Here is a 24,877-nt window from a genome sequence, read left to right as displayed (position 1 = left end):
CGCTTGGTGGATTTTCAGTCCAGAGTATGTCCATTACGGAATCCCAACTGGTGTAAGGATTTTTGTATGTTTATCTTCTCTTTTACTATCTCCCATAGCTATTCTGGCATTTTACTCTGCTTAGGATGAGCTATTACTTTCTTCATCTTCTTGGAGATAACAGTTTATCAGCCCCATCACATTTTGCCAGTTTATTAAATCTTATTTCTTAAGAGTACTCCATTGTTGATAAAATCTCTCTCATCCAGCTTTGTGTTTCTCTCTTTATCTATAGCCCTTGGAATCCAATCACATTGTGGGTGCTCTAGATTGTCATTGCATATTGGTCAGGTCTTGAATTTCTCCTGAGTATCAAGGCTAACAGTTAATCTGAGTTATTGTCCTTATGATCAGGAGGGGAAGGAAGGGATGATTGTAAGGAGGGTGTGCACTTTCTTTGATGGCATAAGACTCAGTATCGTCTTTAAGCAAGGATAAACTTTAGACTTTAACAACGGAGATTATGCCACTTTCAGGTTTATTAGATTTAGAGAGTTCTAGATTTTTAAGACAAATATAAATCTATATCTTACAACTCATTAAAAAGAAGACAAATCATCCTATAAAAATTGGCAAAATATCTGAGTAGAGAGCTCACAAAAAAAGATATATTAATTGCCCTAAGCAGATGAGAAAATGTTCAGCAGATTATCAGAGATATGCAGCTTAAAACTTAAAACTACATTTGGATACCATCACATACCTCCTGGAATGGTGAAAATTAAAAAGATATATCAGATGTTGCTGTTGATCTGGAAGAAAGAACTGCAACTGTTCTACATTAATGGAGGGAATGGTACAAATCCTTTAGAAGATATTTTGTGTTTACAAAATTAAACACATATTTTTGTTTTTAAAAACAGCTTTACTGAAGTGTAATTAATATGCAAAAAACTGCACATATTTAATGAGTACAATTTGATGAGTTTAGACATATGCAAACACCCATGGTACCATTATCACAATCAAGATAATAGACATATCCATCACCTCTCAGATCACATGTTGAGTATTCTTATCACAAAAAATACATATTTTTTATATGACCTAGCAAATGCACTACTAGGTATTTCCTCAAAAGATTAGAAAAGAAATGTTCACAGAAAGACTAACAGAAATACTGATGCTGGTTTTATTTATGAGAGTCAAAAAGTGCAAACAACCAAATAGAGTCATGGATAAGCAAATTATTATACATTCACACACTTAGATTCTACTCCATAATGTAAAGGAACTGCTGGTCTATGCCACAATCTGGATGAAACTCAAAAACATTTTACTGTGCAAAAGATAACAGACTCACAAGGGTGCATGCATAGCATTCTATTTATATAAAATTCTAAAACCAGCAAAATTCATCTCTGTTAATAGCTTAGTGACTGCCTGGTTTGTGGGATGAACTGTAAAGGTACATTAGGAAACACTTTGAAGTAAGTGATGGAAATGTTTTATATTTTGAGTGAAATTTCATAACTTAATTGCTTTTCCTTAGGAACAAAACTAAATTTCACTCAACCATGATAGTGCAATCCCTATATTCTCCTATATGTGAATTTCTAATAGTCCTCTGGATAGAATATTTTGGTGATGACATAGGTAGAAACGTTTATTCCTCCCTAATTTTGTAGTCTTTTTTTCTGTCTCAAAATTGAAGGAACGATCTTGTTATCTGCATTTTTATCATGAATAATTTTGTTTTGAGTGATGATAGAAGTGACCAGAGCTGTATATTTAAGGCCATCTGGAAGAGTTCAATCCTGTATAAAATGGGATTATTCTTTTCACATTTTTTTTCTTTTCATTTTTTTTGTCTACTCTCCTCTCCATTCTCATTTCCTTTTCCCTTCAGTGTCCCTGTCAGAACAAATGCAGTGTTAATCCTGAAGCAGCTTGTATGACATCACCTGCCTCTCTGTAGATTTTTTTTAATGTATTTATTGAAAGGATATGAAACATTTGAAAATTCTTATGAGGACAGATTGGAAAAGGAACCTATTTCCTGACAACCTAACACTAGCCTGATAGCATTACCATCTTGAATATTGATGGTAATGTTCTGAGTATCTTTTATTTTCCTTTTTCTCTTTCTTTTTTTTTTCCTGTTTGTGTAGAGGTGTGTGGGTGTGCGTGCAGCCATGATTGTGTCTGAGAAAGAGAGAAAATTGTTTTTGTTCTTGCTTCAGCAGCCAGCTTGAAACATAGCTTTCTTCTCTTTGATTTCGTCACCTTTAAGATTGTCTTTCTAAACATATGATTATTGTGTCTGAGCAAATGTCTAAACACAAGTCTTAAATCATGCCTTTTAATTAATTAGTATCCTTATCTCCTATGGCCCTGGAAGTACCCCGGTTATGTACTATTCTTGAAACAATTGAAAAAATAGCCTCTTGAATATATTTTTGTTCAATAAGAATCCTCTGCTGAAAAAAATAGGAAAATATGAGCCTGTTAGTTCTTTACTTTTAAGTAAGTTCCGTCTTTAGTAAATGGTGTTTGTTTTGTGTGTGTGGTTTCCTTTTTTTTTTTTTTTTCATTTTACAGAAGAAATTGTGGTTAGGTAATAGACTCAATCAGACACATTTTTACTTTCATTTTAAGAAATATTGCTTAAAATTGTTTTGCTTTTCTAAAATAGAGTAACTCGAGTTTGGAACTGCTATAAAAAAGACTAATAACATTTTTGCATTAAATTTAAAGCTTTGCAGAGAGGTTTTGGAAAGGATGACAGAAAGCCTGGTAGTTTCCCTCATTGATAACAGCAATCAAGGAACCGATGCAGAGAAGCAAGGTAAGACATTTACAGTTGTTCAGAATGAATGTTATTGACGGAAATTATCACACATAATGCACATGTCAAAAGCTTTCCAAGGTATGGAACAGATTTGGTTATTTTTTTCCATTGAGGACGAAAAATCCTTTTTTGAGTTAATATCTCCATAAAATGAAATTTGTAACAATAAAATTCAGATTTGTAATAGGCTATTTTGTCTTTTTTTTTGGCTATTTTGTCTTATAAATGGAGATTCACTGTATCTTATTTTAACTGGTAGTGGAGAGGGATTAACTACAGCTCAAAACTGTTCAAGATTTAATTTCATTTTTACTAAGTATTTAATAAAACCAATACTGGAGAAAATGTTAAATATGATACACATACTCATTCAAGGCCCAGAATGCAGACACAATATGAAAACTTCGGCCAAGATTTCTAATGTTGTAAAAGATTGTTTATGGATAGTGAGTTGAGTCAAGCTAAACTAGGCTTTAGGGTTTCTTAATAGCAGAAAGATGATCTCCCTATCGGGCTCTTATATAATCACTAGTATTCTGATATCCTTGAAGTTGTCTCTGGCAATCTTAAGAAAGATAAGCAAAGAAAATGCACTTTACAACTAGAAAGGAGAAAACAATTTGGTAGCTTTGGACATACTAACTAGCAAGTTCAGAATATGTACGATCTAAACTCTAAATCTAGCAGAAACAATCTTTCAAAGTTATTTTAACAGCAGTATTTCTAGTCAAAATATGGTGAAGAAGAGAGGTAATAAAGCTAAAATGCATTAAATCAATTTAGAGGCTCTGGTGGGTTCTAAATATTTGCTGTTTAATTTATTTTCAAATACCAGGACATGCAACCATCAAGAGTTACTGTTACTGCAGTTCATATAGGATGTATAAATACTTATTCCTCATTTTTTTGACAATTTAATAATTTTGTTTAAGATTAGATCAAAGAGGGCTGGGGACAATGGGATTAAATATTAGACGATAACATGAAAATATTGGAATCAAAGTTTTGAGAATGCTCTTTAGTCACTCATAAAATCTGTTAGTCTCTATATCAGAGATCAATCAACAATATGAATTTATATATTTCAGGTATAAATAAATGATATATAGTATATAAATATAGTCTGTGGTTTACTAAATAATATTATATATATGTATAATATTATACATAGCATTTATAGATATATAATTTGAACTTAAACACCATTGTAATAGTTAATGATTTTTATAGTAACTTATAATTTATTTTTTAATATTTTATTTTCTTAATATTTTCTTTTATATTTGGTTATATTTCTTTTATATTCTTAATATTTTCTTTTATAATGTTCTTTCTGCTTCTTGGTAACTTATGATTTTTTTTCCATAGCTGTCAGCTAGGAAAAAGTGTATTTTTTTAGTTTTAAATTCATTGGTCACCCTGGAATTTACCTCTTAACCTCTCCTTGGAAACGATCATTGTCAATTTTAGTACATATGCTGCCAAAGCCAGCGCACAGGAGATCAGATTCAGAAATGAAAAGAAATTACTTGAGTCTGATGCTTTTCGATGGGGAAAATAACTGGAATCCTTAGTTGTTTAGATTATGTTTAGATTATGATAGGGATGAGTTTAGAACTATTTTAGTTACATTGTTAATTAAATAGGCTTTTACTGTTATCTATTTTTTACATCCCTTGTTAACACATTATGAGGGTGAGCAACTTGTTTGAAATTCATCTCTCACTACTAAATTCATAGTGGGAAACCAGTACTTTCTGTTCTTCTTGTTTTTTGGATAATTTGTGCAGTGTACAGGTATTGATCACTGAGCCTAAGGGTATAGAGAAGGAGCTTATAAAATAAAAGCTATTTATGCTGAATGTAAAAACGTAGATTTCAGGGCTCCAGAAGTGGACAGATTAAATAGAGAACAAACATGTAGCATGTTTGTTTAAATATGTACCTGCATATTAGGAAGTGCAATAAATGCTCAGTTCATCAGTGTCCTAAATCAAACTAAAGGTCACTCCAAATTGGCACCCCCCCCGAGAGTGTTATATGATATTTTTTAGCTTTTATGTGGCATCAAAGTACCGAGAGAGTCTTCAGTCATTTCTTTTCTCTTATTATTTATGAGAAGATATATGCCAACATCAAATTAGCCTTTTGGTTCTAGTCCCACTGTTTCTGTGCTACACTTATAACAAAGGCCACACTGTTTCTTTGCTACGTCCATGGCATGTGCATCTTATTGAGGCTGGTGTCATCTACATGCAGGATCTAGCATTCTCACCGCACCACAAAATTATAAGATCTGATATCTTGCCAACTTTGCCATGGAAAGGACTCTTACTGTTTTTGTAATGCAAATTAGCATTTCTCATACTAATAGAAAGTGCGTACCCTTCTTTCTTCTTTCTTTTTTTTATAAATTTATTTTTTATTGGTGTTCAATTTGCCAACATATAGAATAACACCCAGTGCTCATCCTGTCAAGTGCCCACCTCAGTGCCCGTCACCCAGTCACCCCCACCCCCCCACCCACCTCCCCTTCCACCACCCCTAGTTCGTTTCCCAGAGTTAGGAGTCTTTCATGTTCTGTTTTCCTTTCTGATATTTCCCACTCATTTTTTCTCCTTTCCCCTTTATTCCCTTTCACTATTTTTTATATTCCCCAAATGAAAGAGACCATATAATATTTGTCCTTCTCTGGTTGACTTATTTCACTCAGCATAATACCCTCCAGTTCTATCCACGTTGAAGCAAATGGTGGGTATTTGTCATTTCTAATGGCTGAGTAATATACAATGGAATATTACCCTTCTTTCTTCTTGTTGGCTTCAGAGGCATTTCTTCTTTTAAAATCCCTCCTTAGTTTTTAGAATCATCCTTTTAATAAGATATATATGAATGTGTGTGTGTGTGTGTGTGTGTGTACAGTTTAAATGAAGGATCGTTGATTGGAGCAGTTTTGGGTTTTCTTTCAGCAATAATTCTGGAGAAAAGTATTCCAAAGAGCCTGACTACCTACTTAAAATAATAAATAAATAAATATATAAATACATTCAAAAAATTCCACCTGATATTACAGTAATCTTCACCTCCCCCCCCCACAGATACACACATACACAGTAATTAAAATATGGAAAATTGGAGAGCTATAACAGAAGAAAAAATAATACAGCTTCCTTTTATGTAATTACTATTATAAGCCAGACCTTCTGAAAACATAGCATATATGTATTCTCTAATTTAAAAAAAGAGAGAGAGAAGGGAAGGGCACCTAGGTGGCCAGTAAAGTGTCTAACTCTACCTCAGGTCATGATCTTGGGGTCCTGGGATGAGCTCTGAGTCAGACTTCACACTCAGCGAGGAGTCAGCTTGAGATTCTCTCCCTCTTGTCCCTCCCCTTGCTTGCATACCCCCTCTTTCTCTCTCTCTCAAAAAAAAATACAAAAAATTAAAAAGAGATAGTATTATTTAATGGATGAAGAGATAATAGGATTATAAGAGGTAAGAAAATAAAGATATACACTCTAAAATTTTAATCAAGATTTTGAACATGTAATATTTATAACAATAATACTCCTTCATCCACTCTGCCAATTCATGGGCAAATAAAATGTCATAAGGACAAACTGACTTGACTCAACATAGAAAAAGGAGAAAGGCACTTGTTTTCTTGATACTTATAGAAAACTAATAGGAATTAGAGAGATTAATAAGGTGACACTTGAAAGGTAATTAAAATCCCATTAGAAAGAGCCTGGACTAAAGTTTGGAACCGAGGCATACAGAGAACCACAGAGGCTGAAAAGACAGGTTGTATGTTTTGTTTCTCCTCTTTTTGACTTTTATGACTTTGGAGGGAGGCTCTTTTCTCTTACCTAGGAATACTCCTTCCATTTGTACTTCAGACTGCAACCCCTGTAGCCTGTGCAGGGATTCTTCTTCTTTTTTTGTGGGGGGGGGGGGATTCTTCTTCTTAATCTAGTTATTCCCTTCCTCTCTCTCTCTTGCCTACACCAACAATCTATCCCTTCCATATTAAATCATCCCTAAATGCACAGAAAAAACATTATGTGTTAAACCCTTTTTTTTAAAAAAACCCTATAATAACCATTCATCTCATTCTAACAACCTCTTTGCTTGTTCTCCTTCACATGACACAGGCTCTCTGAGTTTACTTGCTATTTTCACTTCCTTACTTGCAGCAATCTACCGTTACTCTGTATGACTCTGAAACCATTTTATCAAGGATACCAGTGGTCTCCAAGTGCTCCATTTGATTTTTTTTTTTTTTTTGGTCTCCACTGCTACCACCCTTGTTTAGCTCCCTAAATAGTCTCTCCACTCACTAGGCAGAGAGAACTTAAAAAAAAAAAAGATTTTATTTATTTTTTTTTATTTTATTTATTTTTGAGACACACACACACACACACACACACAGAGAGAGAGAGAGAGAGAGAGAGAGAGAGAGAGAGGCAGAGACACGGGCAGAGGGAGAAGCAGGCTCCATGCAGGGAGTCCTACGGGGAATCAATCCCAGGTCTCCAGGATCACGCTGGGCTGAAGGCGGCACTAAACCGCTGAGCCACCTAGGCTGCCCCAGAGAGCACTTTGAAAAGCACAAATCTGGCAATGCCAAACACCCACCTAAAACAATTCAGTGGCTCCTCATTATACATTGAAGAAAGCCAAGTTACTTTCCCAGGGCCTTCGAAGTTGAGCATCATTTTGCTCCTAACTAGTCACTATTCTGGGCTATTCTGACCCTATCAAAGGTGTTCTGCTTTGCCACATTCTTTTCAATTCTTTCCTGATTCAAGACACTTGCACTTGCTGTTCTTGTCTTGATTTTAATGTCACTTCCACAGAATGTCCACCACTCTTTTCTGCTCATTTTCCCTTTATCAGTCAGAGCACCCTCATAGTGCCTTCCAGAACCTGTTGCAATCTGTAATTTTAAAGTTTTTTTTTTTAAGTTGACTGTGTCTTTTCCACCAATCTGATTGGGAATAGATTATGTCTTTTTTTGTTTAGGGTTAAATTTGTAGAAACTAGCACTGAGTAGGTGATCAGTAAATATTTGTAAAGGATGAACAAACAGGGCAGCCCGGGTGGCTCAGCAGTTTGGCGCTGCCTTCAGCCCAGGGTGTAATCCTGGAGACCTGGGATCGAGTTCCACGTTGGGCTCCCTGCATGGGGCCTGCTTCTCCCTATGCCTGTGTCTCTGACTCTCTCTCTCTCTCTCTCTCAAGAATAAATAAATAAAATCTTTTTTTAAAAAAAAAAGAATGAACAAACAAACACAATGCTGGTTCACAAGTGAAGCATTGCAGTTCATGTTCATTGTGTAGCTTCGAAATTCCAGATGGTCAGAAGAAATGCTCAACTAATGACAGGACTTTTCACAAATTTGATAGAAACACATAGGTCAAACATAGTTCTTAATTCTGTTTCTCACATAGTTGAAATAACAGTTTGGTGGCTAAGAAACAATGCTAGTTTTCTCTTTGTGGCATTCCCTCTCCCTTCTTTTGGTACTTATAAAAATTACTTTATTATGAATTTTTATGAGTATTAATATTTTCATACATTATGCTTGATAGTGTAGATTGTCACCATACTTTTAGAAGAACATCTAATCAATATATGCCAATTTGTTTCTTTTTGAAATTTTTTTCTTAAGAGTAAAATTAGGGAACCATGCAAGATATTTAAACTATACTCATTCTAATTTTAGTTCAAACTAAAATGGCTAGAACAGCCTATAAATAAATAATAAATAATATAATATAATAAATACTCATCAGAAGAGGACTTTTTAAAAATCAGTATAGCTACCTAAAAGTATTATCATTCATTAAAATTGTGTCAAATTATTTTTTACATGATGCATAAGTTCAGTAGTTGCTCTGAATGAACAACCATTCCTAAATTTTAGTGACTTAAAATACCAATGGTTGTATTTTGCTTTTGCTTTGCATTGCTTGTGGTTTTTACAGTATAAGGATAAGGTGAGATTCAGTAGGAATGGCTCATTTCTCCTGAACTGTGTAAGTAGGAATTACAAGGTGTCTTAAGGCTTGGCTATAAAGTTTCAGGGTCACTTCTACCACAGTGTGTTGGTTAAAGCAAGGCATAAGGTGATGTGTATTCAAGTGTTGGGGAATTCAACAATTCATCATATCTCTTGATGGGAGAAATAGCAGGATCATGTGTCAAAGGGTTGGTGGACACAGAGGGGTATGATTCATTGGAGGCCATTCTTAAGAACCACACATGAGAAGAAAAATTGCTGATATCATCAGAATATAAAAGAGTGGGTATCTGATGACTGTACTCATTTAAAATCATGTGTCTTTGTGAGAGAAGGTTAGATGTGTGAAAATAGGATTAGAGAGATAAAGGATGTTGACCCAAATGGTAAGGCTGGTTATGTCCATGTAGTATAAATTTAGATGTGTTTTAAATTTAATGTCTTCTCATACATCCACAAAGGAAAAAATTTCATCCAACAAAAGAATAGCTCTTCACTAGGGAAAAGATAGGAGTGATAAATGCCCTCAATCAGTGTACCATCCATCTTAAAGTAACTGCTGCAACTTTTAAAATTTCATAATATATTACAATAAAGGTGAATACTTTAGAATCATATAAACAATAAGTGTTTTATTTCAAAAATCTTATGAACCATTTTTCCCAAAATAGACACCAATAAAAAAAATTCCTCATCAAAAACTTATTCTATTCTGCCTCAAACATGATCTTTTCTCTTCTTTTCTACTGACTTTGCAGATGAGAAAATACCAGCCCCCACCCCCAAATCTCATTCAAGTTCCCTTTGTTTGTTTGTAGCATAAATCTCAATTCCAAATCTTTGGATAGATTATTCATGAACTTCTAAAAATGCTATACTATCTTTCCTTTGAAGTAAACTTTTCATTAGTTAGAAAGTAGATTTTCTTAGAAATATTCAAGGAGTGTTAGGATGTGCTGATATTGTACCAGAGGAGAAGGATATTAAAGGCCTGGGGGTGGCTCCAGGTCTTAAGAAATTCTATCCTAAAGAATTATACATATTCGATTCCTTGCGCTATGGCAATAAAATCCATGATAACACTTAGATTGAATGTAAGGATGTCCTGAGAAATTTCAAAAAAGCAGGGTTGTTGTTGTTGTTTTTCCATATAACAAACAGAAACAGTATGTTTGTATCATCTCTTGAAATATGAATAAATTTCCTGAATTTTGTTGGTTATGGTTATAAATGTAAACTTAGTCTCTCTTTAACTTGTTTCTAAATGTAAATTTTTTTTCAGATGTTAAGGACAAGAGTAAGATGACAATTTTAATGCGTGTTTTATGTGTAATATTCTTCATTTTAAATATTCTTCTAATTATTGTCCTAGGTGAGTAAATTACATTTATATTTTTTACTTATTGTTTTCTTTTCTGGGACTTCTTATCAAATGATCATTTTCTTTTCTGCCTCAAACATGATCTTTTTCATTATTCACACTCTCTTCTCATTATTTGCACTTTTTTCTCATTCATGGGTATCCATGGGTATTCATTTCTCATTTAATGGGTATCAATGAATGAATAGTTATGAATTACTTGACCTGTATAAAGCATGAGGAGATGCAAAAATGAGTAAGACAAAATCATTCACCCTGATACTCTCACATTCTACCCAACATTCCCATCACTATTTTGATATCTGTTGCATAGGTTAGTTTTGCCCATTTAAAAATTTTTTCAGGGCAGCCCGGGTGGCTCAGCAGTTGAGCGCCGCCTTGGGCCCAGGGTATGGTCCTGGAGACCCGGATCGAGTCCCACGTCAGGCTCCCTGCAGCCTGTGCTCCCCCTGCCTGTGTCCCTGCCTCTCTCTGGGTCTCTCATGAATAAATAAATAAGATCTTAAAAAATAAAAATAAATAAATAAGATCTTAAAAAATAAAAATAAAAAATAAAAATATTTCCATAAATAAGATCATACATTTTTTTTTGTATTCTTTGCATCTTATTTTCTTTTCACATCAGGTTTGTATGATTCTTCCATACATAACATGTAGCAAAAGTTCATTGATTCATTGTTGAAGGGGGTTGAAATAATTTTTATGCAAAGAGAAAGATAGTAAATAAATTTGGCTTTGTTAGCCATACAATCTGTGTTACAATGTTCCATTCTGTATTGTAGTGTAAAACAGCCACATATGATATGTAAACAATTGAGCTTGTCTGCATTTCACTAAAATTAAACATGGAAATTTGAATATTGTATACTTTCCATGGTCACAAAATATTATTCTTCTCATAACTATTTTTGCTTTTCTATTTATTATTGTTTTGATTATTTTAAAATGTGAAAACACTTTTAGCTCTGATTTTGGCCTCAGGTTGTAGTTTTCAGATCTTCGCTATGGAGTATTTCACACTATTTATTAATTTATTAATCATTCTACTTTTGATAGACATTCAGGTAGTGCCACATTTTGACTACTGCAAATTATGGTGCTTTTAACATCCTTATACTTTTAGACTTTTAGTGAGTAGCGGATATTGTTTGGGATATACTTATGAGAAAAAATTTTAAACCATGCAGTATGTACAGGTCAGCATTAGCAAATAAGTCCATAGATTGTAGATAATCCAACCAAAAGTACATGACATACTGGTTGTTTAGCATACTGGTCAACACTTTGTTGTCAGTTTTACCCATTTTTGTCATTCTGATGAGTGTGTGTTAATACTTCATTGTGATTTTAATTGACATTTTCCTGATGACCAATACTGTTAAGTTCCTTGACATATTTATTGCTCAGTTAGTCATAGTATTTTGTGCTGGGTGTATTTTAATACTTGATCTCTATTTTTATTGAGTTAGCTCCTTGTTTTTTGGTTGATTCACAGATGTTCTTTAACATAATAGATAAAAGTATTTTGTATTTCTATTGTAAATATCTACCTTGTAAATTTGTAAGTATTGTAAAAATCTTCTTTATGAAGCTTAAATTTGTTTTCTGTATGATGTCTTTAAGTGAAGGGAAGTTCTTAATTTTTAGGTATTTTTAATTTTAAAAATTTTTCTCTACCATTACTTTTACATCCTCTTTCAGAAATTTACTGTACTCCAAATGCATGAGGATATTACTCTAGAATTTCCATTGTAACATTTATTATATATTTTTTTATTAATTTCACATCCAAAACTATAATGCTTTTAAAATTGATTGTTATTAGTGTTTGGGTATCATGTCAAAATGTATTTTCCTTCATTCATGTAGTCTTCTGATCTGGAGCAATTTATTAAAATCAATAGTTTACAGTTCAGTCCTGATATTGTGAATCCTGAATTAGGAAAATTGTATAATGGCATGTATCCTTCATTATGGTATCCTACAGAGCATCTTCAGTGCCCCCAAATCTTCTTTGCCGCATGTATTCCTCTCTCCTCAAACCACAACCACTGAAAGCACTAACCTTTTTACTGTCTCCATTGTTTGGCCATTTCCAGAATGTTGTACAATTGGAATACAGTATGTAGTATTTTCAGACTGACTTTTTTTCACTCAGTAATATGTACCTAAGGATCCCCTGTGTCTTTTCATGGTTTTGTTTTATTTTTTTGTTTGTTTCAACTGAATAATATTCCATTGTCTGGTGCATCACAGTTTATTGATCTGTTCACTTACCAAAGAGCATCTCGGTTGCTTCCAAGTTTTGGCAATCCTGAATAAAGCTGCATTACCAATGAAATGTATGGTTTTCATGTGAACATAAGTTTTCAACTCCTTAGGATAAATACCAAAAAGTGCAATTGCTGAATTGTATGATAAGAGTTTTTAATTTCATGAAAAATCTCCGAACTGTATTTTAAAATGCCTATACCATTCATTGTGCATTCTCACTGACAATGAATGGAAGTTCCTGTTGCTCCATATCCTCACCAGCACTTGGTGTTGTCAGTGTCCTGGATTTCAGCCATTCTAAGTAAGTAGTATCCCATTGAGGTTTACATTTGCCTTTTCCTCATGGCACATGATGTGGAGCATATTTTCTTCTTTTTATTTGCCATCTATCTATCTTCTTTGCTGAGGTGCCTGTTTAGGCTTTTTGACCATGTTGTTAGGTTGTTTCTTTTCTCATGGTTGAGATTGAAGTGTTCTTTATATATTTGGGTAATAGTCCTTCATCAGACAGGTCTTTTGTAAATATTTTCTCCCAGCCTGTGGTTCTTCTTCTCATTCTCTTGACATTGTTTTTCACAGAGAAAAAGTGGTATTTTAATGATGTCCAAGTCCAGCTTATCCATTATTGATTTCATACACTGTGCCTTTGGTGTTTATCTAAAAAACCATCACCATGTCCATGGTCATTAAGGCTTGCCCCTATGAAATCTTCTAGAAGCTTTTCAGTTTTGTATTTACATTTAGGTCTTTGATATGTTCTGAGTTCATTTTTGTGAAGGATGTAAGGTCTATGTTTAGGTTCATTTTTTTGCATGTGAATGTCCAGTTGTTCCTGCACCTTAGTTGAAAAGACTATCTTAGCTCAATTATATTGCTTTTGCTCCTTAGTCCAAGTTCAGGTGACTACATTTATGTGAGTCTATTTCTGGTCTTTCTACTCTGTTCCACTGACTTGTCTATTCTTTCATCGATACTACACTGTCTTAGGGATTACTGTAGCTTTATAGCAAGTTTCGATGTTGGTAATATCAGTCCTCTCCAATTTTTATCTTCTCCCAAATTGAGTTGGATATTCTGTACGTTTTGCTTTTCAATAAAAACCTTAAATTTAGTTTGTTGGTATTCATAAAATAAGCTGCCTAGCTTTTAATTGGGATTTCATCAAAACTATAGGTCAAGTGGGTAAAGAACTAACATGTTGACAAGATTGCATCTTCCTAATTATTAGCATAGAATGTCTCTCTTAAAACTGTTTAGTTCTTCTTTGATTTTGTTCATCAAAGTTTTGTACTTTTCCTCATATAGATAATATAGTACATATTTTATTAGAAATACTTAAATATTTAATTTTGGAGGGTTCTCATGTAAATAATACTTTGTTTTTAATTTCAAGTTACACTTCTTTATTGCTGGTATGTGGGAAAACAATTGACTTTTGCATGTCAACTTGTATACTCCAACCTTTCCATGATTACTTATTAGTTTTCAGTTTTTAGTTCTTTCAGATTTTCTATAGAATGATCATGTCATCTCTGAACAAAGAAAGTTTATTTTTTCCTTTTCAATGTGTAGGCCTATGATTTTCCTTTTCTTGCGTTATCATATTACACAGAACTTCTAGTATGATTATTGAAAAGTAATGGTGAGAAGGGAAAGCTTATTCCAGTGGGAAAGCCACCAGTTTCTCACCATTAAGTATTACATTAACCGTAGTTTTTTTTTCTTTCTTTTTTTTTTTATAAATAGTCTTTATTGAGTTGAGGAAGTTCCCTTCTATTCCTAGATTACTGGGAGTTTGTGTCATAAGTGTTATATTTTTGTCATATATTTTATTCATATGTGATAGATTTTATTCATTTGATCATGAATCATGTGATTTTTCCTTCTGAGCTGTTGATATGATGGATTACACTAATTGTTTTTCAAATGCTCAACCAGCCTTGCAGATCTGAGATAAATCCCATTTTGTATAAAATTATTTTAAAATATTTTTGGATTCTAAATAAATAAATAAGTAAATAAATGAATAAATAAATATTGTTGGATTCAATTTGCTAATATTCTGTGAGGATTTTTGCATCTACGTTCATGAGTGATATTGGTCTGTAGTTTCCTTTTCTTGTAATATCTTTGGTTTTGATATTAGGGCAATGCTTGCCTCATAGATTGAGTTGAGAAGTATCTCATCTGCTTTTATCCTCTGAAAGAGATTGTACAGAATTTGTATAATTTCTTCTTTAATTGTTTGGTAGCATTCACCAGTGAAATCATCTGGGCCTAGTCCTTTCTGTTTGAGGACATTACTAATTAGTCATTCAATTTCTTTAATAGATACAGGACTATTCAGATTGCCTGTTTTTTCTCATTTGAGTTTTGGAAGATTGTGTTATTCGAGAAATTGGTTCATTTTGTCTAGGTTATCAAATTTTGGGTCATTGAGTTATTCATAGTATTCTTTTATTATCCTTCAAATTTCCATAAGACCTGTAGTGATGTCCCCTCTTTCATTTTTCATAGTTAGCCTGGGTAGAAGCTGGCAGGTCCTATTGTTCTTTGCAAAAAACAAGCTTGTGATTTTGTTGATTTTTCTCTGTTAATTTCCTTTCAATTTCATTGATTTTTACTATAATTATTATTTCTTCCCCTGTTTACTTCTTCTGTTTACTGTTCTCTTTTTATTATTTTTTTAAGATGAAAAGTTAGATGATTGATTTTAGATACTTCTTTTTTAAAGTATGCTTTCAATGCTATGTATTTTCCTTTAAGCATTGCCTTTGCTGCTTCCCAGAAGTTTTGATAAGTTGTGTTTTTATTTTTCTTTAGTTCAAAACATTTTGAAATTTCTCTTGAGATTTCTTCTTTGGTCCATGTGCCATTTAGAGTAGTGTTCTTTCATCTACATGTTTTGGGGAATTTTTCAGCTTTCTGTTATTGACTTCTAGTCTAATTCCATTGTGATCTGAAGGCAGATATCATGTGATTTCCTTCCTTCTAAATTTGTTAATGTGTGTTTTATGCTTAATTATTAATTTAAGCAACTTATCTTAATCTTCATTTGGAAGTTTATGTAAGCATTCAGATTATTTGCAAATAGAAATGCTTTTATTTAATATGTTGAAATCTTTATACCTTTTAGTATATTGCCTTGTTTTATTGGCTTGAAATTCCAGTACAAGGTTAACGAGAAGTAGTTAGGGTTGCATCCTTATCTCATTCTTAATTCCATGAGAAAGTTTTTAAAATATTTCTCCATTAAGAATGGTTACTTGTAGAGGCACTTGGGTGGCTCAGTCAGTTGAACAGCCAAATCTTCGTTTCAACTCAGGCTGTAATCTCAGGTCTTGAGATGGAGCCCCACTAATGGGGCTCCACACTCAGCATGGAGTCTGCTTCTTTTTCTTCCTCCTCCCCACCCCTCCCTCAGCTGAGGAACACACACATTCTCTGTCTCAAATAAATAAATAAATAAAATATTTTTTTAAAAAAAGGTTACTTGTAGATATTTTTATTCAAATTAAAGGAGTTCCCTTTAACTCTTAGCTATCAAAGAGGTTTTACTCTGAAAGAGTATGAAATGTTATCAAATATTTTATTTCCATCTTCTATGGTACTTAGTTTATCTCTTTTTTTCTGTTACTGTGTTGCATTATATAGAATTTTTTAAGTGTTAAACTTACTACATTTTAGGAATAAATTCAATCTGATCATAAGATAATAACCTTTTAACACTCTTGAATTAAACTGGCTAATATTTTGGGATGCCTGGATGGCTCAGTGCTTGAGCATCTGCCTTCGGCTCAGGGTATGATCCTGGGTCTGGGGATTGAGTCCCACATCTGGCTCCCAGCAAGGAGCCTGCTTCTCCCTCTGCCTATCTCTCTGCCTCTCTCTGTGTCTCTCATGAATAAATAAAAATCTTTTTAAAAATTGGCTAATATTTTTGTTTATATATGTACATGTGTTCATGAAAGACTGAATTGTAATTTCCCTTTCCTATAATACTGTTGTTAGATGTTCAAATTAAAATAATGCTGGCTTCTAAAAATTGAGTTGAATAGTATTTCTTCCTATTACGTCTTCTGAAAGAGGTTGTGCAATATTGTTGTTATATCTTCCCAAATGATCAGACATGTTCATAACTGAAGCCATCTGGACTGGGAGATTTCTTTCTGTAGAATTTTTTGTATAATTTTTAAACTTAAATATTTAATTTTTACTAGAGAGTTTTCATAATTGTTACTTTTCCTTGGTCAGTTGTGCTAAGTTGTATTTTTTTAAAAATTCTCTAATTCCTGGTTTTACTAACATGTTTCTTTATGCCTCTCTTTTAATTTTTTTTTACCAGTTTATCTTGTGTTCCATCCTCTTTCAGATTATTTAAGAAGCCAAATTATGAGTTTGTTGACTTTTTAAATTTTACATTAATTTTCTATCCAATTGATTTATGCTCTAATTTTTTAATATGTGTCTTTCTTTCTGCTTTGTTTTTAATTCACCACTCCCTTTGATTCATGCACTATTTAGCATGATAGTATAGTATCCAATAGGTAGTATCCAATCAATAGGTAGTATCCAAAATATATAAAGAACTTATAAATCTCAATACCTAATAAAGCAAATCATTCAATTAAAAATTAGCGGAAGACATGAACAGATATTTCTTCAAAAAAAGACATACAGATGGCCAACACACATATGAAAAGATGCTCATTATCACTTATTAAGGAAATACAAATCAAAACTACAATGAGTTATTCCCTCACACCTTTCAGAATGGCTAAAATCCACAACACAAGAAACAATAGGTGTTGGTGAGGATGTGGAGAAAAAGGAATATTCATGCACTTTGGGTTTGGAAAACAATATAGAGTTTCCTCAAAAAGTTAAAAATAGAGCTACCTTGTGCTCCAGCAATCACAATCCTGGGTATTTACCCAAAGAATACAAGAACATTAATTCAAAGGAATACACTTACCCGCATGTTTATAGAAGCATTATTTGCAGTAGCCAAGGTAAAGAAGCAGCCCATGTGTCCATCAATAGCTGAATGGATAAAGGAGATGTGATATATGCACACAATGGAATATAATTCTGCCATGAAAAAGAATGAAGTCTTGCCATTTGCAATGACATGGATGGAGCTAGAGAGTATAACGCTAAGTGAAATAAATTAGTCAGAGAAGAAAGATACCATATGATTTCACTTATATGTGGAATTTAAGAAACAAAACAAAGAAGCAAAGGGGGAAAAAATAAGAGAGAGGGACAACCAAGAAACAAATTATTGGGGCTCCTGGGTAGCTCAGTTGGTTAAGTGTCTGCCTTCAGCTTAGGCTCAGGTCATGATCCTGGGGTACTGGGCTTGGGCCTCTTGGTGGGCTCTCTGCTTGATGGGGAGCTTTCTTCTCCCTCTCCCTCTGCAGCTCCCCCTGCTTGTGCTCTCTCACTTGCTCTTATAATCAATCCCTTGCTCAAATAAATAAATAAAATCTTTTTTTTAAAAAAGAAAAAACCTCTTAATTATACAGAACAAGCTGATAATTATCAGAAGGGAGGCAGGTAGGGGATGGTTGAAATAGGGATGAGGATTAAGGTGTACACTTGTGATGAACACAGGGAGATGTATGGAAGTGTTGAATCACTATATTGTACATTTGTATATCGTAACATAACACTGTATGTTAACTAACTGGAATTTAAAAAAGAAAAAGGTGTAAAAGTTTTACATTCTATAGGTACTTGGCATCATGTGACTATAGGTGATAATTTAACTGTTTTACCTTCGCATACTATAGATCACCAGCATCCCATTTATGGTTGGTGTTTGAATCAATGCCTTCAAAGTGAATCACGTGGACAACCAATACCATAGCTCATCATTAAGGTTTTGTGCCTTTATATTTTTTAAAGATTTTATTTCTTTATTCATGAGAGACAGAGAGAGAGAGAAAGATTGAGAGAGACAGGCAGAGGGAGAAGCAGGCTCCATGCGGGGAGCCCAATGTGGGATTTGATCCAGTGTCTCCAGGATCACACCGTGGGCTGAAGGTGGCGCCAAACCGCTGAGCCACCGGGCTGCCGGTTTTGTGCGCTTAGATTCACTTTTGGTACCCAAAATAAAATAGACACTGAAAAAGTTACAAAAATAAGACTTTAATATGGGAATTAGGAATAGCATGACTCTGGAAGGAGTTGAGGAGCAACGGTCTGGAAAGCTGTGTAGCTGGAGGAGAAATAGTCACTAGTGATTTTGGCTGAAAGCACTAGTGAGTTTGGAGAACCTAGAGATTAGAGGAAGATGAATACATCTAGATGCTGAGACTACTAAAGGCAAATTCCTTAAAAGGCCTGCGAAGTTCATTTTACCTAATTCCCCAAGGATAAAGGTTCTGTTTTACCTCCACCTTCAAAATCTCATCTGGGTTATTTTCAGTGGTTAGCTCAGAGCCATACAGTGATGGTCCTTCTAGTGAACAATAAGCAATCAAACACACATATTGTTAATTACATATTCTATTTTATTATTTTCATTGCTTTCTTATACATTAAAACATATGACAGTCTAACATAAATTAGTGATTAGTATTTTTATTACCCCTAGATAATGCTAGGATTTCATTATATTTCACTTACCCAAAAGTGGTAAAGGTGATTTAACACAAGTAAAATCCCATGAAATGGATGTTGTATCACCGGGGTTGGAGTTGAAAGGAATATCAGTGTCCTGTCAAATCCTGAACTGTTGTCATTTAATCTAACATGAAATTTGTCTTTAAACTTGTTACATGATATGCAATTCTGGTCATGATCATAATTTTTTACAACATAATCTCGTCTTTCCCCATTGATCTCAAAATACTGTAGCACATTATTTCATCTGGCCCTTAATATATGTGTTTGTCTCATCTCATTTCTAGTTTTAAAACATAAGAGTACTCAGTATTCCTGCCCAGATGATTGGATTGGTTTCCAGAACAAATGCTATTATTTTTCTAAAGAAGAAGGGGATTGGACTTCAAGTAGACACAACTGTGTAACTCAACAGGCTGACCTAACTATGATTGATACCATGGAAGAAATGGTAATTAAAACACAATTCTTACATTTCTTAAATAGGGGCTTTGGAAATATTCAAATGGTATTATGATTTCTAAAATTTTTCACACATGCCTGTCTATGCAGAAGATTTTTAGAACATGCCATGTGAGATACAACTGAAAAACCTGATGATGTTTGGTTTGAATAGTGTAAGACTTGTATCAAGTAGTGCACTGGATAGCTATCTTTGTATTTTAAGGAGTATAAAAAGAAGAACTTGAAAATATTTGGAATCCTTTTTAAAGGACTTTTAAAAGTCAGTACGCCAGTCCAGGGACTTTTAAAAGTCAGTACGCCACAAAGACAGAATTGTTTCGGGAAGGATGGGATTCTTAAGTCTACACCCTTTGAGGAAAGTACCTCTGACTTCTCAGTCTTCCTTTGCTTTCTCCAAGGTCCCATATCAACTTCCATCAGAGCACTAACTACCAGTAATAGAATAGATATGTAACTGAAAGTCTTTTTAGACTGAAGTATGAGCTTCATACTTCACTAAAAGGCCTGTGAACACACTATGTTTTATTTGAAATTGCCGCATTTCTATACCATAAAGGCAGGTACAAATTAAAAGCTTAATGGACATTTTTAAAATAAATGTTGATTACATGCAAAAATTCTATGAGTAAAGGAAATCTAGAAATTTAACAAAGGTTTGTGAAGCTAAATACTTCTGGACTTGGACTAAAAATACTAATAAATACTTCCTTGAGTCATTTATGTGCTAAGCATATGTTTTTACTCTTGGTTAGTCTTTTTAAAAGTTAAAGTCAAAATATAATTTCACTCATGTGTGGGATCTAATAAAAAACAAATGAATAAATAAACAAATTCTTGAATTGTCCTTTACAGTTCCTCTTGGGAGAAAATGCCTAAACTAGCAGCAAGATGGAAAAATGATGAGTACTAATAACATTTTTGAGAGATAAAGAAATAACAAGGCAAAATAGTTTTAAAATCTTCATTTATAGGAATCTTGTCAGCAAAGGCTAACAAAAATAGTGCATATCATGGAACACAAAGATATAAGCACACCAAAATAATCAGTTTTGAATTTGAGACATCATTAAATATATCAGTTAATAATGACTATACCCTTGGGATCAAGAAAAGAGACTTTGATCCTACAATTTTCTAATATAGCTTGAAGATCATCTACCTATATGTACTACTACATAACTTGGGCCAAATTTAAGTGAATGACAAAATGATGTAAAGCTATCTGTAAAGGAGTGATAAAAATAATATATAGAAGAATTTTAAAGGACTGTTTATTTAAAACCTCTTAATTAAATGTTATATATGTTTACTTAGATTACAAAATGTTTTACTTAGTTAAAATGAGATATAGCTTCTGTCATGAAATATTTTTCATATATATTTCCCCTTACATAAAGTTATCTTATATATTTAACAAGAAGCCACATGAGTGTTTTTTTAGTGAGCAAATAATAGTTAATATTTTTCAAAGAACAGGCTTTAGGAAGCTCACCTCCTGGTTCCCTGATACTAAGACCACAACTACTTAAACTAATCCAATTTTCCCAATTATCCAATAACATATAGAGTGCTGATGGTCAATACATTTATCCTTTCTCACATTTTTTTTTCTGTCTTCAAGCAAGCTCTTTCCAAAGCCTAAAATTTGAATTGACCTCTTATTCCTTCTTCTTTGTCCTCTGTATTTATCATGGAATATTCTACTCTTCCTTTCCAGATATACCTCTTGGAGCACATCCAATAAGCAAGTGCCCTATAAAGATTCAGATATTTCTTTCTTGTAAACTAAAATTTCACTTTGTATTTATTTCATTCATAATCTTCTACTCGTCCAGAAGGATATTTTCTAACTCTATGTTTACATAAATTTCTTCACTATAAATGAAGCCCTGTAAATCCAGGGAAAGTGTTTGATTAATGTGTTCTTTTATAAACTCAAAACTTAGTTCAATAAGTTAAATATTTTTTTCAAATACATTTATAAAATGATGGAGAAAATAGTATATTAAAATGCCAAAGGTTATTAGTGTCACTGTTAATAAAAATGGACCATAGTGTTGTGAACTGTATCCCTTATATCTATCATAAAATTGAAACATGGAGTGGTACAATGTCAAACTTGTGGTTTACCAGGTATTTAGTGGCATAATAGACTCAGTGACTTTCTGTGTCTAATTCTATGGCTAAAAAGACTCCAAGGCAACAAGAAATTTCCACGTTGAATGAAAAGTGTGAACTATGAGGATAAAATCATATTTTTCTCCTGAATGATCTCTTTAGAAATAGAAATTTTGGGAAGAAAAACAAAATTTGAGAATTAAATTCTAAAGGAATTGGACAGATGAAGGGTGTCTGTGTGCATGTGGGCGCATCAATGCACCTCCATGTGCACAAGCAATCTTACTGGGAGAGTATCTGAAGTAAAACATAATATTAAAAATCAATATACTAGTATTTACTGGGAAGTGAGAAAGCATTATAGTACATATCTGATGATTAGAAAGGCTGTGCAAGAAGTCAATTGCAAACTCTGGCTTTCCAGGAGTTTACAGTGTTAAGATCCTGAAGGAATAGATTTCCATATTGAAGATTTATCAATTTGGAATCAAAAAGTATCTTAAGGAAAATTTATCTCACATATTTGCTTACAAGTAGGAAAGCTAAGGGTCAGAGGATAAAATATTTTTTCAAAATCCTATAGCTATTTTCTGGTGAAGCAGCAGTTGAACATTTGTTGCCTTGCTTTTCACAACCTCCAAAGCAAGGGAGACACAAAAGGTTGTAGCAAAAGCTAAAAAAATAAAACAAAATTTATTTTGTCCCTAAAGAATTTTCTTGTGCGATACAAATGCACTTCTGATCACTGGATTGGACTGGAAATGACAGAAAATAAATCAGGACAATGGGTAAATGGAACCATATTTAACAAATGGTGAGTTTCTTTCTTTTGGAGATTATTAAAATTTGGATAACATAACCTTCTCCAGAACCTTTGGGTGTATGTTGGAAAAAGTGAGGGAGGGAAAACTGTATTATGTATTGAGATTAGTTCCAAGAAATCAACCAGGGACTTTGGAAATCAGGAGATAAGAGGGAGATCTTAGTTCAGTATTTTGAAAATAAAGATCTGAGATTTATAAACACAGACCAAAAAAAAAAAAATCCAAAAAAACATTTGCCTGATTTTAACCTGTCTTCTCAAATTTATATCTATTCTTCAAAGTTCATGCTGCATTTTTGCTGACATCTTTAACAGTTCAAGTTAAACTTAACTGTTGATTTTAACCTGATTTTATTTGAGCTTCATATCTTCCATTTTATACTTCCATTATATCTTCCACATATGATCTCAGCATAACTACCCCAATGGTGACTGCCAGCCACTTACTATTTAGTTTATATTAGAATTCCTCAACAGCAACACTACTGACATTTTGGACTGAATAATTCTTTGTTGTGGAGAAGGGGTGCTGTTTCATGCATTTTTGGATGTTAGCAACATCTCTGTTTTTTTCTATTAGGCAATCCCTCTACCTGCTTTGTGACAACCCAAAATGTCTCCAGATGTTGCCAATTGTGACTTGTGTATGTGTGTGTTGGGAAGCGAAGTGGAGAGCAGAAAGCAAAATCGCCTTGTGCTAAGAATTATTGGTTTATATAAATTGGTAGTTCCACTGATTACACATCACTATCTTAACATCAGTTTAACAGTTATAAAAATTCTTGGATGAGAGACTCTTTCGGTCTAATTTGGTACAGATATATTCCTCTTTGCAAGAGAGGACTGTGCCACAGCACACTTTTTCAGGACTCTGTACAGATTCTTTAAAAAATTGGGTCACTGGGCAAGTGAGAAATCAGAGCATTTTTTTTAGTACGTGATGTTTAATCCCTTGTAGGTTTCTTGTGAGAGGAAATGAAAAATGTGCTTACCTCGATGATGATGGTGTAGCAACAGCTAGGTGCTATGCAGAAAGAAAATGGATCTGCAGGAAGAAAATGCACTAATGTGTCAATAGTGGAATTACAACATGGGTACCCATGATTTTTGTAATATTTTTTCTTTCTCTCTACATAAGTTAATTTTTCACTGCTTTAATGTTCTAACCTGGTAATACATCTTAATAATTATTCATATAATTTCCTTCAACTTACTTTATTTTTCAGATGACCTGGATCTTTACTTTTTTACATCAATTTTAGAAGACTCCCGTAATTACATAGGCTCTATAGACCAATTTAAGAAGTGTTGTATTGGGACATCTGGGTGGCTCAGTGGTTGAGCATCTGCCTTCAGCTCAGAGCATGAACCCAAGTCCAGGAATCAAATCTCTCATTGGTTTCCCTGTGAGGAGCCTGCTTCTCCCTCTGCCTGTGTCTCTGTCTCTCTCTGTGTCTCTCATGAATAAATAAATAAAATACTTTAAGAAAAAGTGTTATATTTATATTATTTCTTTACTTATTTGTAATATGTAACTGACATTGGTGTTTTTCTTCTTATATGATTTATAGTTTTTCTAGCCAATCATTGCATGTTATTTATTATGTGTGTCCTCATCAAATGTATCTGGCTTTTACAATTATGCAATTTTATTATTTTTTAAAATAGTTACTTTTTTGTGGAAATGTAACTGCATTATTCTTCTCCTGTTTAACATACTTTCTGAAAACTCATAATTTCTAATAATTTGTGGATTCTTTTAAAATGATAAAAATAGCATCTAATAATACGTTTTATTTTTTCTTATAACTATTACTTAATTCTTGTCTAATTAAAATTTGTAGAACTGCCAAGATAATTTGGGCTGTGAATATCTTGGAGTTGTCTCACATTTTAAAGAAAATGTTTCTAACATTTCAACATTATCAGCATTTTATTTAATTTTTTATGCACCTTTTTTAGGTTAAGGCAGTTCTTTTCTATTCCTATTTCCTAAAAAGATTTTTTTAATAGAAAGGGACTTTGAATTTTTTTTTAATTTTCTTATATGTTTTTGTTTTCTTTATCTGTTTTGATGTTCTTTCTTAATCTTTCAATGTTAATGACACATGTTTTCTAATGTTAAATAACCACTTTGAATTCCCAGATAAAATTCAACTTGGTCAGGATGTCATATCATATTTATTCTCAATTGATTTACTCTGTTATTTATTTTTTAATATTCCTGTGCCTAAATTTATGAATGTGCTTGCCCTGAAATTTTCTCTGGAGAGATTATTGGGATTATTGTTTCAATAATTCAATGAAGATATGATGAGAAGATGTGTTGTG

The 24,877-nt window shown here is 33.2% G+C and overlaps 1 protein-coding gene across 1 annotated transcript; it reads left to right on the top strand.

The window, feature by feature from the left end:
• On the top strand, positions 1 to 23,818 carry CLEC2B (C-type lectin domain family 2 member B). Its single transcript, XM_055336811.1, has 7 exons — positions 1 to 52; positions 2,737 to 2,827; positions 10,138 to 10,227; positions 19,428 to 19,591; positions 22,434 to 22,537; positions 23,505 to 23,640; positions 23,773 to 23,818. Exons 2-6 carry the CDS (start codon positions 2,761 to 2,763, stop codon positions 23,611 to 23,613), a joined length of 534 nt encoding a protein of 177 aa, XP_055192786.1. The 5' UTR covers positions 1 to 52; positions 2,737 to 2,760; the 3' UTR covers positions 23,614 to 23,640; positions 23,773 to 23,818.
• Positions 23,819 to 24,877: the final 1,059 nt, after the last annotated feature.

Source organism: Nyctereutes procyonoides, unplaced genomic scaffold (assembly GCF_905146905.1).
Source record: "Nyctereutes procyonoides isolate TBG_1078 unplaced genomic scaffold, NYPRO_anot_genome, whole genome shotgun sequence".
NCBI lineage: Eukaryota > Metazoa > Chordata > Mammalia > Carnivora > Canidae > Nyctereutes > Nyctereutes procyonoides.
The sequence above is the reverse complement of the archived record's forward strand: the minus strand, read 5'-3'. Positions and strand labels throughout refer to the sequence as shown.